Source organism: Fusarium mangiferae (genome assembly GCF_900044065.1).
Source record: "Fusarium mangiferae strain MRC7560 genome assembly, contig: FMAN_scaffold019, whole genome shotgun sequence".
NCBI classification, from domain to species: domain Eukaryota; kingdom Fungi; phylum Ascomycota; class Sordariomycetes; order Hypocreales; family Nectriaceae; genus Fusarium; species Fusarium mangiferae.
Window position 1 is genome coordinate 138,200 of NW_024573939.1, and position 14,239 is coordinate 152,438.

Below are 14,239 nucleotides of genomic sequence, written 5' to 3' on the forward strand. Positions count from 1 at the left end.
CAAGTGTCTCATTACTGGTTAGAAGAACTGACTTACTAATTCAATGATTGCATGAGCAGGCTTAAGATCCCCACGCGAGACGCGACTGGTTCTAGGCACCTCAGATGCACATAGAAAGATTCAGTGGTCATAGAGGCCGCTTATCTGTCGAACTTTGCTATATCGAGTGGACGACAACTGGGAATGTCTACTTTATCATTTCGCAAAGTTCAACGAAGGGGCCAGACTGTGCGTGCCATCAGAGGTGGAGAGCACACAAGATCACGAAGACATCCAAGCCCAAAGCAGGGTCGAAAATCTGCCTCTGGAAGGATAAGCACCTCTTCTTGGAAATAGTGGCACATGTTTTCGAACAGAATCCAGGCTGTCTTAATGCTATACTGGGTCTTGAGCATCGATCATGCTCAGGTTCATGCTAAGGTTTTGCATCTTGACATCTGAATCATGCATCTCACAATCTGTTTTAAGAATCTTCTATTCCTAGAGAGCTGCAGTATCCAGACTCTAAGCTAGACTATTCTCTTGTCGTGCAGGAAAAGCTTCCTAGGAATACCGTATCTCGGAATTGCGAGTCAGGAGATGGACGTACTCGACAAAGTCAACGATGATGACAATGTCTATAAGCCTTTGGCTAGTCCCTTCCAAAGCTTTCGACTCCGCTCTCAACGATTGTGTCACCCAATTACCAGGACAATTTTCATCTTAATGCTTCTTGGTTGATACCATTGGAGCAAACGAACAGCAAGCTGTTTATCAAGCTCTTTGGAGGTGCACTACTTGGTCTCTATAATACGCCAACAGTTGAGGGGGATAAGAGTTAGCTAGGTCCATCAATGAGCTAGTGGCGTTATTTGTTGTATGTTTATGTGTGTGTGCAGCTGGAGAAGGTAAGCTCAAGTTCACTCAAGCCGTGATATCTTCATAGGAAAGACATGTCACAGTTTCTCTACTTCACGCGAAGTTTCATCGTTACGAGGATATAAAGTCACCACCAGATTTCAAAAGGTTCTTCCCGCAATCTATCGAAAGTTCCCTTCTACTTTTGGCCCAGAGCGGTGGAGGCGCTATACGCAAGCAAGATATGGAATCAGGGAATCCCAGAGCGAGAGACTCCTGAGTTTGACAGGAGCAAGCCATTTAGCAAACATAACATATGCCTCGTAGGTAAGTCCTAGAAATACATCATTTTGAATAGATATGAGCGACTAGAAGCGGTTAGTGACTTCCATCGTTCCCACTAATGTAGTACTGTTACTTTAGAGGTTATATAATATTCTAAGAACATTTATTTCGGAGGTCTCGCAACCGAGCGTTTACATATAATCCGTGGTAATTGCATGACTCTCGGAAAGAAGGCTCCCCTGATTACGAGTGGTATCCGGATCTCCGGTGCCAGGAAACGACATTGGGACATCCGGAACCATAGGTCACGAGTGCGGACTCTCGGTACATCGGCGTGCCATTATGTCAGTTGCACCTTCATCTGCGGGAAATGCGACGCATATATTCGCATTGGATGCATCGAACTATGCGCGGCAATACTGCTAATTGCCCGGCGATACGGGACTTGGCTGACGCTTCGGCTTTCCGTTCCTCTGAAAGCCGGATGCGGAATCCTTCTGCAAGAGGCCACCAGCTACGACGTTTCCTCATTCATTTCCTGGCAACCTTCAAAGTCGAATTTCGAGCCCTAAAGATTAAGCCCATTCACCCAGGAGTTACCACAAGGTATATCACTGTCCTCATTCCTAAAACATTTGAGATCAAAATACAATGAGCCATCGACAATTCCATCGGGCAAACAGGCGGCTTGGACATTTTGAAATCATCGGAAGGCGCGGCTCTCAGAAAGCTACCAATTTACCGTCAGTTTGTGAGATATTCAGTTCTCCAAAGTGATGCAGAGCTGTAATATTAGTTGCGATACAAAATAAGTCCCATGAGACGAAACCAATGCAGTTCTCAGCCGAATTGTCCCGCCGAGGCTTGTGTGAGATGACATAAAGGCACTGCTATGTAGTCCCTGTATGCTGCGAAGGTATACTGATGGGTTAAGCTACTCTAATAATGGAATGATTAGAAGCGATATGTCGGAAGTCAATTTTGGTGCTGCTTCCTCACACTTTTGTCGAGCTGGCACAGTGACTCTAGAGCCTGTCTGCACCCAAGATCACAACCCAATCAATAGAGTAATCGTAAGGACATATATTGTTGAAGGGGTTCTCTCTCCTGGCTCATTAGGTGACATCGTCCCTCCCACGGATGGTTCGAGTAGTAGAGAGGAAATCAGCGCAGATGAATCTCTTTGCCAAGCCGCGACATGCCCCAGAAGACAATACTACGTTCATAAAGATTGGATGAAGAATTAATAGCAACTCGACTCTGGCTAGTTGAACTGCTGTCGGTTTTCTTCGCATCATAGACTTATCCTCAGTCACCTGACTCGAATATCCAAAAGGGGGGTACCAGGCTCGGGTGAACTGGTGCTATAAGTATGACAATGGGATGAATGCCTTGGATAACTTGAAGCTATATTCAGACATTCGGTGCATGAGGGTCTCAAGTAGGTAATATAACTGCTTATAGTCAGTAGAGCCTCGTCAGACTGAGCAGATATTTAACAGTATTAAGCAGTAGGTTTAAAAGCAGTACTGAGTTTGTAGCATAGAATTGTCACCCATGTGTGGTTGATCAGGTATTACCGGGTTGAAGATCCAAGACGATTATCACCTAAAACCAGCCATCAAGAGGCCTCGAGTGCATCTCATGAGAACAAGTATTCAGTTCAGCCTCAATGTGTAAACGGAATCAAAATCTCCTTAGAGTTCGCCAATGGTTTCTGCGTCTTTCAAGACGGATCGGTTAGAGATTCTCACTGCGAACTACCATAATCTTGTCTCATTTGCTGCAATTCTTTTCTCCTCAATGGCTGAAACCTTTAGTACATCTCCCACATTCACTTTACTACCAGCATAGCATTCACAATCTCAACTTTAGCGGAGTATTTACACTATCTGAACATGATCTGCATGATTTCCTTTTTGACTAAAGGTACAGAGATATAATTGACCGTAATTCGACCTGAGCTGTAGCTAAAGACAGCTTCAGGTCAGATTCCATACGACAATGAGATCCACCAGAGAGATTTGCACTGCGGCCCTGGCTGGTTGAGCAAATCGAGCTTCACCATTTTGCGACTCTCCATTGCACAGAAGTCATCGAGAGGATCTATCTCACAATCCAATACCTTGATGACTTCATTCTATGATGTGACAGAGTTGTTGGCCATTAGTGAGCTGCTGGTGATATCGCTAGAACAGTTGTAGTGCCGTGACTGAAGAATGTGGGTTGCCTTATGGCTGAGAGCTTAACTCAGCAGAGTGAACCTAGTAGGTTCAGTTTGATACATTCTCGTATATTGGCGATGAAACTTTGCAGTGGAGAGTGAGAACTCCCAGATGTCGTAGTCGGCCTTATGTTAATGTGCTCATGAGAGTGTTCTCATCTCCTAGAGTTCAAGAATGGCACGGAGATTGCTTTATCTATGCCGAAAACTGTTTGAAACGGGTGAAGGCCCGATTCGACCATGTTATTCGAGTGGCATGTCGCACAGTGAGTGGTCGGTTGAGCCTCACGACTCCTCTCTTCGTCCCGGGTCCAAGTTTTGTTTTCAAGGTTAACAAAGCTAGCTTCCGCATAATGAGCTTATCTCGTGGTCCTTTTCTGAAAGATGACTGGTACGGCGTCGCTGGTAATATGACTCGCCACCACGTCTAAGTGGCCGATGTTGTCTTGATACTGCCATCAGCAGGTCTGCAGCCCCGCTTCACAGCCTAGGACCCTACTAATGGAACGGATTTCAGCCATGGTTCATAATGCGTAATTTGTATTGAACATGTTTCCAGAGTATTTACATCTGTCTTGAATGACAAAAGATAAGCCAATACTTTCTCCGTAGAATATTTGGGCAGGAAGCTCTGGGAACCTCTATGGTGCTTATCGCTCTAGCCACCACCTAATAATTACTGTATAGCTATAAGGCCTCCCTACTGTGCTCCCTCAGCTGGTGAACTGAGCCCTCAGAGGGATATTTGGCTATATGTTCAGTAAATAATAGATGAAAATATACTTTCTGGTCCAAGAAATGATATGGTGTTAGCCAAAGTGGCCTTTCCCAATCCAATGCCATAGCTTATGCTGTTTTGTGATGAGTTGGGAGGTCTTTTTACCTTATGTAATTATCAATTTGCATAAATATGGCAATTTTCATTTATAGTTGACACTTGAGGATCTTGTGGTTAGGAAGACCTGCACTTCTCAATGCTTTGCAAATTGCTTTTCGCAGAAATTGCTGCTGAGGTTGCATCACCACAATGTCTGTTTTTGGGATGATCATTGAACGCTGAGAAGTCTCGGGCTCAAAAGCAAGTACAGCTAGAGTACATAGCATCTCTCATATTACATCTCTGACGCAGAATGGCTCTGAATACCACCCATTCTTGACCAATTCTCGTCTGGCGCCTCGGATTTAAACTGGTAGTGACTGGAGGATCTCGAGGACTATACATACGGCCTACCAAACAATAGCCCATTCATATCCAAAGAAAGGTCTGCTGGTTTGGCAAGTATTCAGCTCGCTTAGCTTGACGTTGGACTCCATTCTGTCTACTTTGCCTTCTGTAGCTGATAGTCGCTAATGGAATTGTTCTCCAAGCTTCTCAAGCCACGACAAACACCAAAGAATATAGGTTCAAACCCTTCATAATCGGCGAGGTATATGACCTTGTAATCTACCTACAGTAATGAGAAGGGAGCAATGTCGGAAGCCTGCCCAGTTTGGACAAAGACGGACCTGCAGGCACTCAAGACGACAGGCAATTCGCAGGTCACGAATGTGGAGCTTGTCTCACAAGAGAGGAAGGCCTGCATGAAACCTGCGATAAGAAAGCTGTTTGTAATAGTCCCTTGAGCTGGCTTAGCTTTCGTAGGAGTATTCTTCCTCTTGTAAGACATTGCATCGATATCTATCATCTTAGCACTAATATTCAGCCAGCATCAGTCACACGGTAGTGGTTAGTCTACATTACTTGAAGACAAAGGCCATGACGTACCGAAAGCTGCAGGAGAAGCGATTTTTTGAACTGGGTACATCCTACATTTCTGTTCACGAACATCATAAGCTGACAGCAAAGAGTCGAAAGAAAGAAACAGGAAGCTGTTGATGCAGCAATTTAGCTCCTCAGAATATCATGGAGAGAATACTGGAGTCAGAGGAAGTGAGGTTGTGAGCTCGGGAGACCAGCGAATATCCCGTGTTACACTGCAAGTCCAAGCCCGATATGTCTGATGCCTTAGCTAAAATTTGTAAAATTGATCAAGGTTCATAGTAAATTAAGACCAACTATAATAAAAATCATCAAGCTTGTATGTAAGTAATGACGAGTTAATTGCACGCTAAAGTGAGCTTGAGAAAGAGGTTTTAAAAACTCTTAACTTGGAGCAGCAGCAAGGTGATCTTAAGATAGGGCGGTCGCGCTAAGATGTTCATCTGGGCCGTAGTTTACCCGGTCAAGCGTCAAGCCACTTGAGCTGCAACCGTGGGGCAGCAGTCACGTGTAAACGCGAGTTTCTCGCGCGACACCGTCTTGGTTGCCCGGCCAATCAAAGACTCCATCCCACAAGTGATTTTCGTAAAGTAGGTTCAGCCAAATCGCGTTTTGTTAACCCGGCTCCTTCATGTCCAAAGCATAACAACCGCAACGGCCGAGTGGCTCATCACCTTTGTGGTCTAGCGCACCAAGTCAGCCTCTTCCGAACCCCGTCTCTAAACCAGGCCACCCTTGGCCAGATCCTTGCCACGGTCCAAGGCACCAACGCACATATGGATGCAATGGAACCTCGTCTCAAGGAACGCATGGATGACATCGAGACTCGTCTCAACAAACGCATGGATGGCATTGAGACTCGCATCAATACACGCATCACCACCCTGGAGAATGAAATGAACAAACAATTCGTCAAATTCGAGAGCTTTGCTCAGAACACCAGGGCCCGCGCCAAGAACTCTCGCGCCCGCGAACTGGGCGTCCCCTACACTCCTCTTGTCGAGGAAGATGGCGCTGCTATCCGAGACTTCCCTTGCACTTTTAACGAAGTCAACGCACTGGCCGGTATGCTTCTTCTCATCGCTAACCGTTCCTTTCTAACATCTTGTGCAGAACCACGTCTCTCAACCCTTCTCAGTGCTGTCGGAGTCGAGCTCGAAGATGGCTGGACTGTCGAGCAGAAGCGAAGTGCCTTCTTGAGCGCCATCGGCGTCATGCGTGTCCCTACCTTCCCCTAATTGACTGTTGCTGCATGGTCTGCATTTCTCGGAGTTTTTGGAGTCAATGGACAACACCAAATCACATTGCATGGAAAGGACGATACCAATTTGGATGTTTATCGATTTTTGATAGACTCAGGAATAACGAAACACAAATAGATGCGTCGAGATAAAATGCCGTTTTGCAGTGTTGTGATGATGACAACCTGGGCTAGATGTTCCAGCACACTCTCTACCCCGACATTGCTATGGCCCTCGTAGACAGCTCTCACCATTGGCAGGCCACTAGGAAGGCGAAACAGTACGTGCAGCTTTTAGTCTATGCAGGACATGTCACACTTGTATAGACGAAAAGATGCTTGTACGGCGCCGCCTTTGCACTGAGCTGTCGTGACGTGCCGTCTCGTGAGTTCGCACCCGTCATATCGTGCCAAGGTTGGTCGACATTGACAGGGGCCAATGAGCTAGATCCCTCTAGTTGTTCCATCTCTCAATGGCCTGAATTACTCGATCTTATCGCACTTGTCATTGAGGACCGCAAATGAATGCGGCTCGGAGAGGGGTCTGGGGCATTAATCTTTGTAGCTCGGCGGTTGGTTTAGAAGAAGTAGGCTTTCGGATCCATTCAGGGTATCTCAGGGATCGAATAATATTCCCGTAGCCAAGATGGAATGATGGCTAAGGCCAATTGGTGCCTAGTGGCTCACATCCGATAAGATGAATCGAGCTGATATAAGCACGGTCACGCTGATCTGGGCCGTAGATTTCCCGACATGCTTGATACTAACCTATTACTGACGACAATGCCAATTCAATGTCTTAGTTGCGTGATTTAATTTAGATATACTAACTGGATTTAGAGAAAATTACTCGGAACATAATTAAGCCGATCTTGGCATGATCCTTGCCGCAGCTGGCAGATCTGGAAGCAGTACTCCAAGATCCTAGCAAATGCATAACTCCTGTCACGAAAGTGACAATGACTCTTTCTGGCCTCGGGCTTACAGTAAAGACTCCGAGATCCCATTTACCCCGGATGGGAATTCACCACTAATTGATACAAACGTTGAAAGGGTCAAAGGAACCCTCGGTCGTTTCAATGGCCTCAGATGCGTTCGAAAAACAATCATTGATCACCAAGCCGAGGTTGGGCCCTCACAACTTGCGAAAAAACGCAAATTAGCGCAAGAAGCAAAAATCCTCCATTTTGCCAAACATCACCATGTCGTCGAGCTGGTTCACACGTATTTCGTGGAGGAAAAGGCTGATCGGATTATATTTTCTGTCGTGATGGAGCGTGCCGACGCCAATCTGGATGACTTTCTCAAGCCTGGGAGCCAACCAAGACTTCAATGGTTTGGCTGCCTTATTAATGTGATATGCCACATACACGGCTCTGGTATACGTCACCGAGATATCAAGCCCTCAAATATTTTGCTAAAAGGCGACAAGGTTCTTCTTGCTGACTTTGGTCTGTCTCTAATGGGGTTAGGTAAGACTATACCAACCACTTATCAAAACCGGCGCCCTGGAAGAACGAAGGAATACTGTGCTCCGGAAGTTGAGAACGGGAGTACGCGTGGCCGATCTGCAGACATCTTCTCTCTAGGAGCTGTCTTTCTTGAAATGCTTCTATCTCAAGCTCAGCCCGCAAGCCTGAAAAAGCTCCAGGTGATCTTGAAGTCATCTTCTGAGGAGGGATCATCATACGCCAAGCATATTGATCAAGTCCACAAGTGGATGATGGAGAGCCTTCAGTTGACAGGCTGGCAGAACGATATTGTGTCGCTCTGTCAAAGAATGCTTGATCCAGACCGAGCCAAGCGTCCTAAAGCTGGGCATATCTCTTCAGAATTATCGAAGCTTCTGGTTTCGGACGAACCTGTTCATTGCACGTGTACTGCAGACTTGGTCCTTACTGAAGACGACAAGCTAGTCAAAGCTTGCAAAGCGCGTTCTGAGGACGAGGTTAAACGCGCACTGAAGCAAGGAGCCGACCCGAACACCTTGAATACAATCCATTACGCAGCGGAGAACGGTTCCGTGAATATCGTGGGCTTGCTCCTGGAACATGGGGTAGATGTCGACACTCCGAATCCGACTGGTCAAACGGCATTGCAATGTGCTGCCCGAAACGGGTCCGAGGACGTGGTCAAGTTTCTACTACAGAAGGGAGCTGATGTCAACGCTAGAGATGAGAATGATCACACTGCACTTCATGGAGCTGCGGGACAAGACAACAGCGATATAGTCAAGATGCTACTTGACGCCGGGGCCGATCTTGATGCCGAAGACCTCGATGGAAACGTTGCAATAGACTTTGCAGAGAGAAGAAAGCTGGAGGAAATAATTGATATACTAGAAAACCATCAGATAGACGACGCATAAAATTCAGATGCAGATTCCGTGTTGCTTCTCTACAAATACGACAATATCTTCCCAACGAACCACAAATCTCTGTGTTCAAGGCCATCAGATCATAATACTCTTAAGTTCTTCAACTACCAGATCAGTAAAATTGTTCTGGAGCTGGAGGTCATATTCTAAGCCCTTGGCCTTGTCAAAGTTCTCCTCCACTCCCAAACCCAATTCTCCATGAGCTACCAGACAGCGGCGCGTCGCATTCCAATACTTGTCCCCAACAATATCCCGCAGCTCCGATAGGGGATTTGATTTCTTGAACGGTGGCCGAGCATCCTCTCCTAAGAGCCAGCCACGTACTTTGACGTCTTGAGCGGAGGGGATGGGCCATTTCTTTAAGCACATCATCTCGTTTAAGGGCTTCCAATGGGCAATTTCGAGCAGGACGAGACCTAGGCTATATATATCATATGTCTTTCGAGAGTTCGTGGTTTTTGGTACCTCATTCTGGGTTTGCGGCCAGCGGTAGATATCCCACTTAGGCTCGAGGCTGCGTGTCGTTGTTCTGTTGCTTTGTGGACGCGAATATTCAAATCCCGACAAGATAGGAGACTCAGCATCGAATTGTTCTTCTTCAAAGGAGAAGCTGACATTACCACTATGGATGCCCTTGTGTAACCAGTTTGTTGTGTGCATGTACGAGAGTGAGGACGCGAGTCTCCAGGCAAGGGAGATTCGCTGAGTAAGGACCGGTTTGTATTGGCACTGGCCCAACATGCTGTGAAGGGACCGTAGTGTCGTGTTTGCACTGGCCCCGTGGGCCATCTTAAATATCCATCCAATGCGATGATTAGTCTCACTTTCGTCAACGTACCCAACGCAGAGTGGTGAGTAGAGGTGGCGCGGCTTATCCATGTGCAGCATCTGTGCAAGAGTCATGGTTCTTAACTTAGATTCCAGGCGAATCGTCTCATCTTGGTTGTCAAACACCTTCCACTCTATCCAAATCTGAACGGCTGTTCCATTTTGTTGCAGAACCCCTCGCGGCCTCAACGGTACTGTAGCCTCTTTCATATCCTCATCCTTCAAATACGTCAGAATTTGACTCGCAGTCAAGTTATCGTATCGCTGCACATCAATCAGGTCCTTGATCTCCCGCTCGATATCCAAGTATCCTCCACTGTGGGCCCTGGTAACAAGCTGGTTGGAAATACTGTTGATTTCTTTTAACCGCAAGATATCTCGAAGCATCTCGGTGTTATCATTGCGTGCTTCCCACTCGGTGTTCCTCTTCTTGATATTGAGTAACTCAGTAACTGCCTCCAGCAAAGTTTTCAACTCGTTGATGCTGTTTCTTGCTACTACCATCTCGCGATAAGTCTTGGCTGTTATTTCCTGTATACGGCTTTGCCGATGGTCAACAGTGAGCTCATGCATTCGATTGGTGAGAAAGTGTAGATCTTCGAGTAATCCTTTGAAAGCGGCTTTATCCATCATCACCCAACGGACGCGGAGAGGATTTGTGACGATTTCTTTTGCGTTCTCGGCCTTGCGTGACATCCACTTTCTGATATGAGTAACTCCTTTTGCTTGTTGACGTGTACTCTTATTCTTCTCGTAAGCAGTCGCCAAGCTCGAAACCTGCTTGACTATATCCATACTCGACTCATCCTTATCTCCAACCACTTGGCTGTATTCTTGAGTTTGTGTCAACTCACTTTCCCAACGGGCATTCATATCCCGAAACTCTCCAAGAAGCCACCCTATACGTGAAATGATACCGCAGAGCTCTATTGCATTCGTCCCCAGATTAGTGGCCACGTGCGACGCTTGGGGTACATCGATCAAACCAATCGCGTCGCCCCAGGCCAGCAGGCGGTTGTATTCAATCATTAGCTGTAAGCGATATTGTTCATACTCCTTAGGCATGTCAACTATAGCAGAAAAGAACTTGAAGACTTCACATCTGTCAGTGGTCGGAAGCAGCGATAGCAACAAACTCAGAAACTTACGTTTGACGGAATTGTCGAATAGATCGAATGCCAAGGATGTGATACCAACGGCAAGCCCCGCTGGATCCATTTTTGAAGATAATATTACCTCGCACAATGTGAATCGGACTACTGTGTATTGAAGTAGATGCAAGATGTAACGGCGTTTCTTGACGGTACAAAGACAAGTAGGCGGTAATCTGATCTCGGATGTGATCTCCATCGACACGTTTGTGATACCCACTTATCACATTGCATGCATATTATGGATACAAATGTGCCTGCTGCGAATCTTTTGTGGATTCATGCTATATCAATGGCTGATTTGGGCATACTTGCATTCTTGCTAGACGAACTTGGAAATCCCTCACAACCACTTCGTATAAGGTGTCACAAAGATCCAATAAGATTGGCTCGATCTCGCCAGGAATGTGCGATTCCGATCCGCCCCCGGCGCTAGAGCCTCTAGCCCAAGCCATTTTTGCTTTTTTGACTTTGGGCTTGCTGCTGGCGCTTAGCAATGAAACCCGTTCACTGGAGGACGCGCTGCATCAATCATCTTTAGCAGCTATAGTGATAACAAAAAGATAAATATACGTGGTAGACATTGGTTGGTTAGCAAACTAGACCAGTAGACAAGTGAAGGTTATACCAAGACACACGCAGTCACTCCCGGTACCGGCGCCGTTCTCGTCAAACTTTGCGACACCCTTCAATTGGCCATGCTACTGAATAACCATTAGGTGGCATAGAATTTAACCGCTGGTGTAGGGTGGGGTAAGACGCTAAATGCGCAGGCGGCTTTTTGCTGTCTCTTCTCCTCCGGGTCTTGGTCACCCTCAGGGTCATAGTCGGCAAAACTTTTGAGTTGGTTGCGCATCTTGTCGCCAGCAGAAGGCATCTTGGCCCCCATTCCCGCGCCGGAAATCAGGCCCTCTACCGGGTCCAATCTCAAAAAGTCCTGCCATCGACAGTGGGCGAAACCATATTATACAGCACAACGCTTAGGTCAACATCGGCCAATCAAAAGATCAAGCTGCTTGTTTGCAAGGAATGCTCCATAACCTGAACGACTTCTCAATGAATGTAGTAATCAAAATTGAGAGATAAGATGATGGCATCGATCAAAGCAACCACGATTTGTTGACGATTTGTTGTTGTTGTTGTATCCGTGACGTCGCGTCGGAGATGTCAGCTACGGAGTCGGGTGGAGCCACCAGAGATGGAATCTGAGATTGGATCGGATCTAGATCCTAGGACCTTGAGTTGCGACAGGGATCATTATTGGTCTTGACTCCCCACTGCCCACATCGGTCGTGGCTTGGTGATGATGAGTCTAGGGTACAACCCTCCGATAAGAGATTACATACAGCCAGATACCATCAATAGGTTACTAAGAAATAAAATGTTAACCATGTGTTCTATTTTATTTGTTCTTTAATCCTTTTAATTGTAAACCTTTGGCACTCTTGCCCTATAGTAATGAAAATCTTATGTCTCTTATTGTGTAGTAAGAAGATACTTTAAATTATGAGACGCGAAAAGAAGAAACGAATGCTATACAAAGTCAGCAGACAACTACGTGTTTGACATGATCGCCACAGTGTAGCTAAATAACTATCCACAATGAAATAGATACGGCCAAGTTGCAAAAGGAAAAGAAAACTTAACTATGCAAGGAGCCGCTCCATCGGACGCCAGTGTCTGCGGTACCTCATTTGATCAAGCCAACAGACCAATTTATGAGAGTCTTGGATAATAGAATTCTCCAACTCTGGCTTCAAGTCTTAACAAATATCAAAGCTTACACCGTGGCGCTTTCGTCAGCAGTCGGCCAACACTAAGCGAGCATAATATACTATTAATAAAAAGTGACGAGCTCAAAACTATTTAGGCAAGGTAACTAGCTAATAGCTGCAGTTCTTGGAGTAACTAGCAATATCATTACTTGCTAGTTTATTTATAGCTCAAAGTTCTTCACGGCAATAACAATAATATCTAGATATCCAGCGCCTTACTGGCTTGAGGTGAGATTTTTCTATAAGTATCATCTATATATTTTCCATCAAGTCAGTTTTGGCTCACATTGCTCGTCAACAAGTTCAACATAGGTACCTAACTTTATTGCACAAAGATGGTTCTCTGCCGTATTTATATAGCTAAAATATTCATGAAAGAAGATTCGCTTATTCTTCTTTGCTCTCTGCTCTCTCCCACTTTCGCAATTAATGTCAAACCAGGACCAATACTATAAAATCAGATATAGTAAATAAGCCAGGTCTTTACTGCCAAGCGATAATGTAAAAGAAGAGAGAAGTTATCCAGGTCGCTTTGGTACACACAGGCTGTGATTGGAGAGAACGATGGGCATGTCTATGTATGGTGGCGATGGTCGTTGACAAAACTCAGATGGAAGCACAACGGCTCAGTAATCACAAACGAGGTAACTCGTTTACACATATTGTCATCTTTTCCTATAGTGCGTTCTGGTATCCCGTGCATTAATACAACCCCTCAATCGTAGGTGTCCATGGCTGAGGTTCTTACATTCGAAGAAATTGCCCCTTCAATATCGATATAAAATAAAAAACTCTCAGGATCAGTGACTGGGCCACTGAGCCATTCAATGCCGTGGCGCTATCGTTTCGCTGCCAATGCGTTCTCTAGTCATCGATCATTACTGAGACACCTCTTCATTAACACGGAGAGTATGCATCGCCCATTACAAAGAAGACTACATCAACTGTAAACCAAAACATCAGACCAGTTCCATCGGTAATTACTTATCACCACGAAAACAGTGACCGCGAAGGAATGGAACCGTCCTGCAGCACTATTGAATTGTCGATGCTCTACCCGCCGAGCATGCAGCAACCTCAGCCTCGCAATCCATCCTAGATGATAAGAATTCTCAGCGCATTTTTCGATGTCTTCAACGATGGATAGCAAGCGAGAACACCGCCGTTTTCGTAAGTTCCGTCCTGCTCCAGGTGCTTCAGCGTAATAGGCTCGGCCTCGAGGCAAAAACGCGCCACCACCCATCAGAATGCCGAGCATAACCACTGCGGTCCGAATGGGCTTCTGGCCGCGCTCATCATGCGTCTAATTTCTACCAATCTAGTAGAGCGGCACCTTATTATTCTACAGTGTAACAACATCGGTGGTATTTCTTTGTAGACAAATTTCTACACCCTCAGACGTCAGTTTATTCCACGACTTGAACAAATAACGCTCTGAGCAAACATCGGACATCTCTATGTCAAAAAGGGACAGTGTACACCTGAACGCTAACGACAAATGGCTCAAGACAGAAGTGTCTGATGCCCAATGAGCCATAGTAGCATATACCTTCACTGTCATCTTTGGTAGCCAGGTATTGCCTATTTTCGCACTCGGACCTATGGCCAAGTCTTTTCAACAGACGCAACAGCCTCTATCTGATAAGGCTGATCTGTTCACCGCCCTTGTAGTTCTTATGTTTGATACCTCACTTTTTAGTCTTTTGCCTCTTAATTCAACGGTGCTGTAGGTACGTGGCGTGACTTTATTAATTTTGCAAAGT

The 14,239-nt window shown here is 45.8% G+C and overlaps 3 protein-coding genes across 3 annotated transcripts; 2 read left to right on the forward strand and 1 right to left on the reverse strand.

Annotated features, from left to right (window-relative positions):
* Nucleotides 1-5,881: 5,881 nt before the first annotated feature.
* FMAN_16238 (uncharacterized protein) lies at nt 5,882-6,343 on the forward strand (the record flags this gene model as incomplete). Its single annotated transcript, XM_041824857.1, has 2 exons — nt 5,882-6,170; nt 6,219-6,343. The coding sequence occupies 2 exons, from the start codon at nt 5,882-5,884 to the stop codon at nt 6,341-6,343; spliced, it is 414 nt and encodes a 137-aa protein (XP_041690295.1).
* A 933-nt stretch (nt 6,344-7,276) lies between these two features.
* Nucleotides 7,277-8,713, forward strand: FMAN_15272 (uncharacterized protein; the record flags this gene model as incomplete). Its single annotated transcript, XM_041824858.1, has 1 exon — nt 7,277-8,713. One exon carries the CDS (start codon nt 7,277-7,279, stop codon nt 8,711-8,713), a length of 1,437 nt encoding a protein of 478 aa, XP_041690296.1.
* An 84-nt stretch (nt 8,714-8,797) lies between these two features.
* FMAN_15273 (uncharacterized protein) lies at nt 8,798-10,768 on the reverse strand (the record flags this gene model as incomplete). The annotated part of the gene is made up of 2 exons (XM_041824859.1): nt 8,798-10,644; nt 10,699-10,768. The coding sequence occupies 2 exons, from the start codon at nt 10,766-10,768 to the stop codon at nt 8,798-8,800; spliced, it is 1,917 nt and encodes a 638-aa protein (XP_041690297.1).
* Between the last annotated feature and the right edge of the window lie 3,471 nt (nt 10,769-14,239).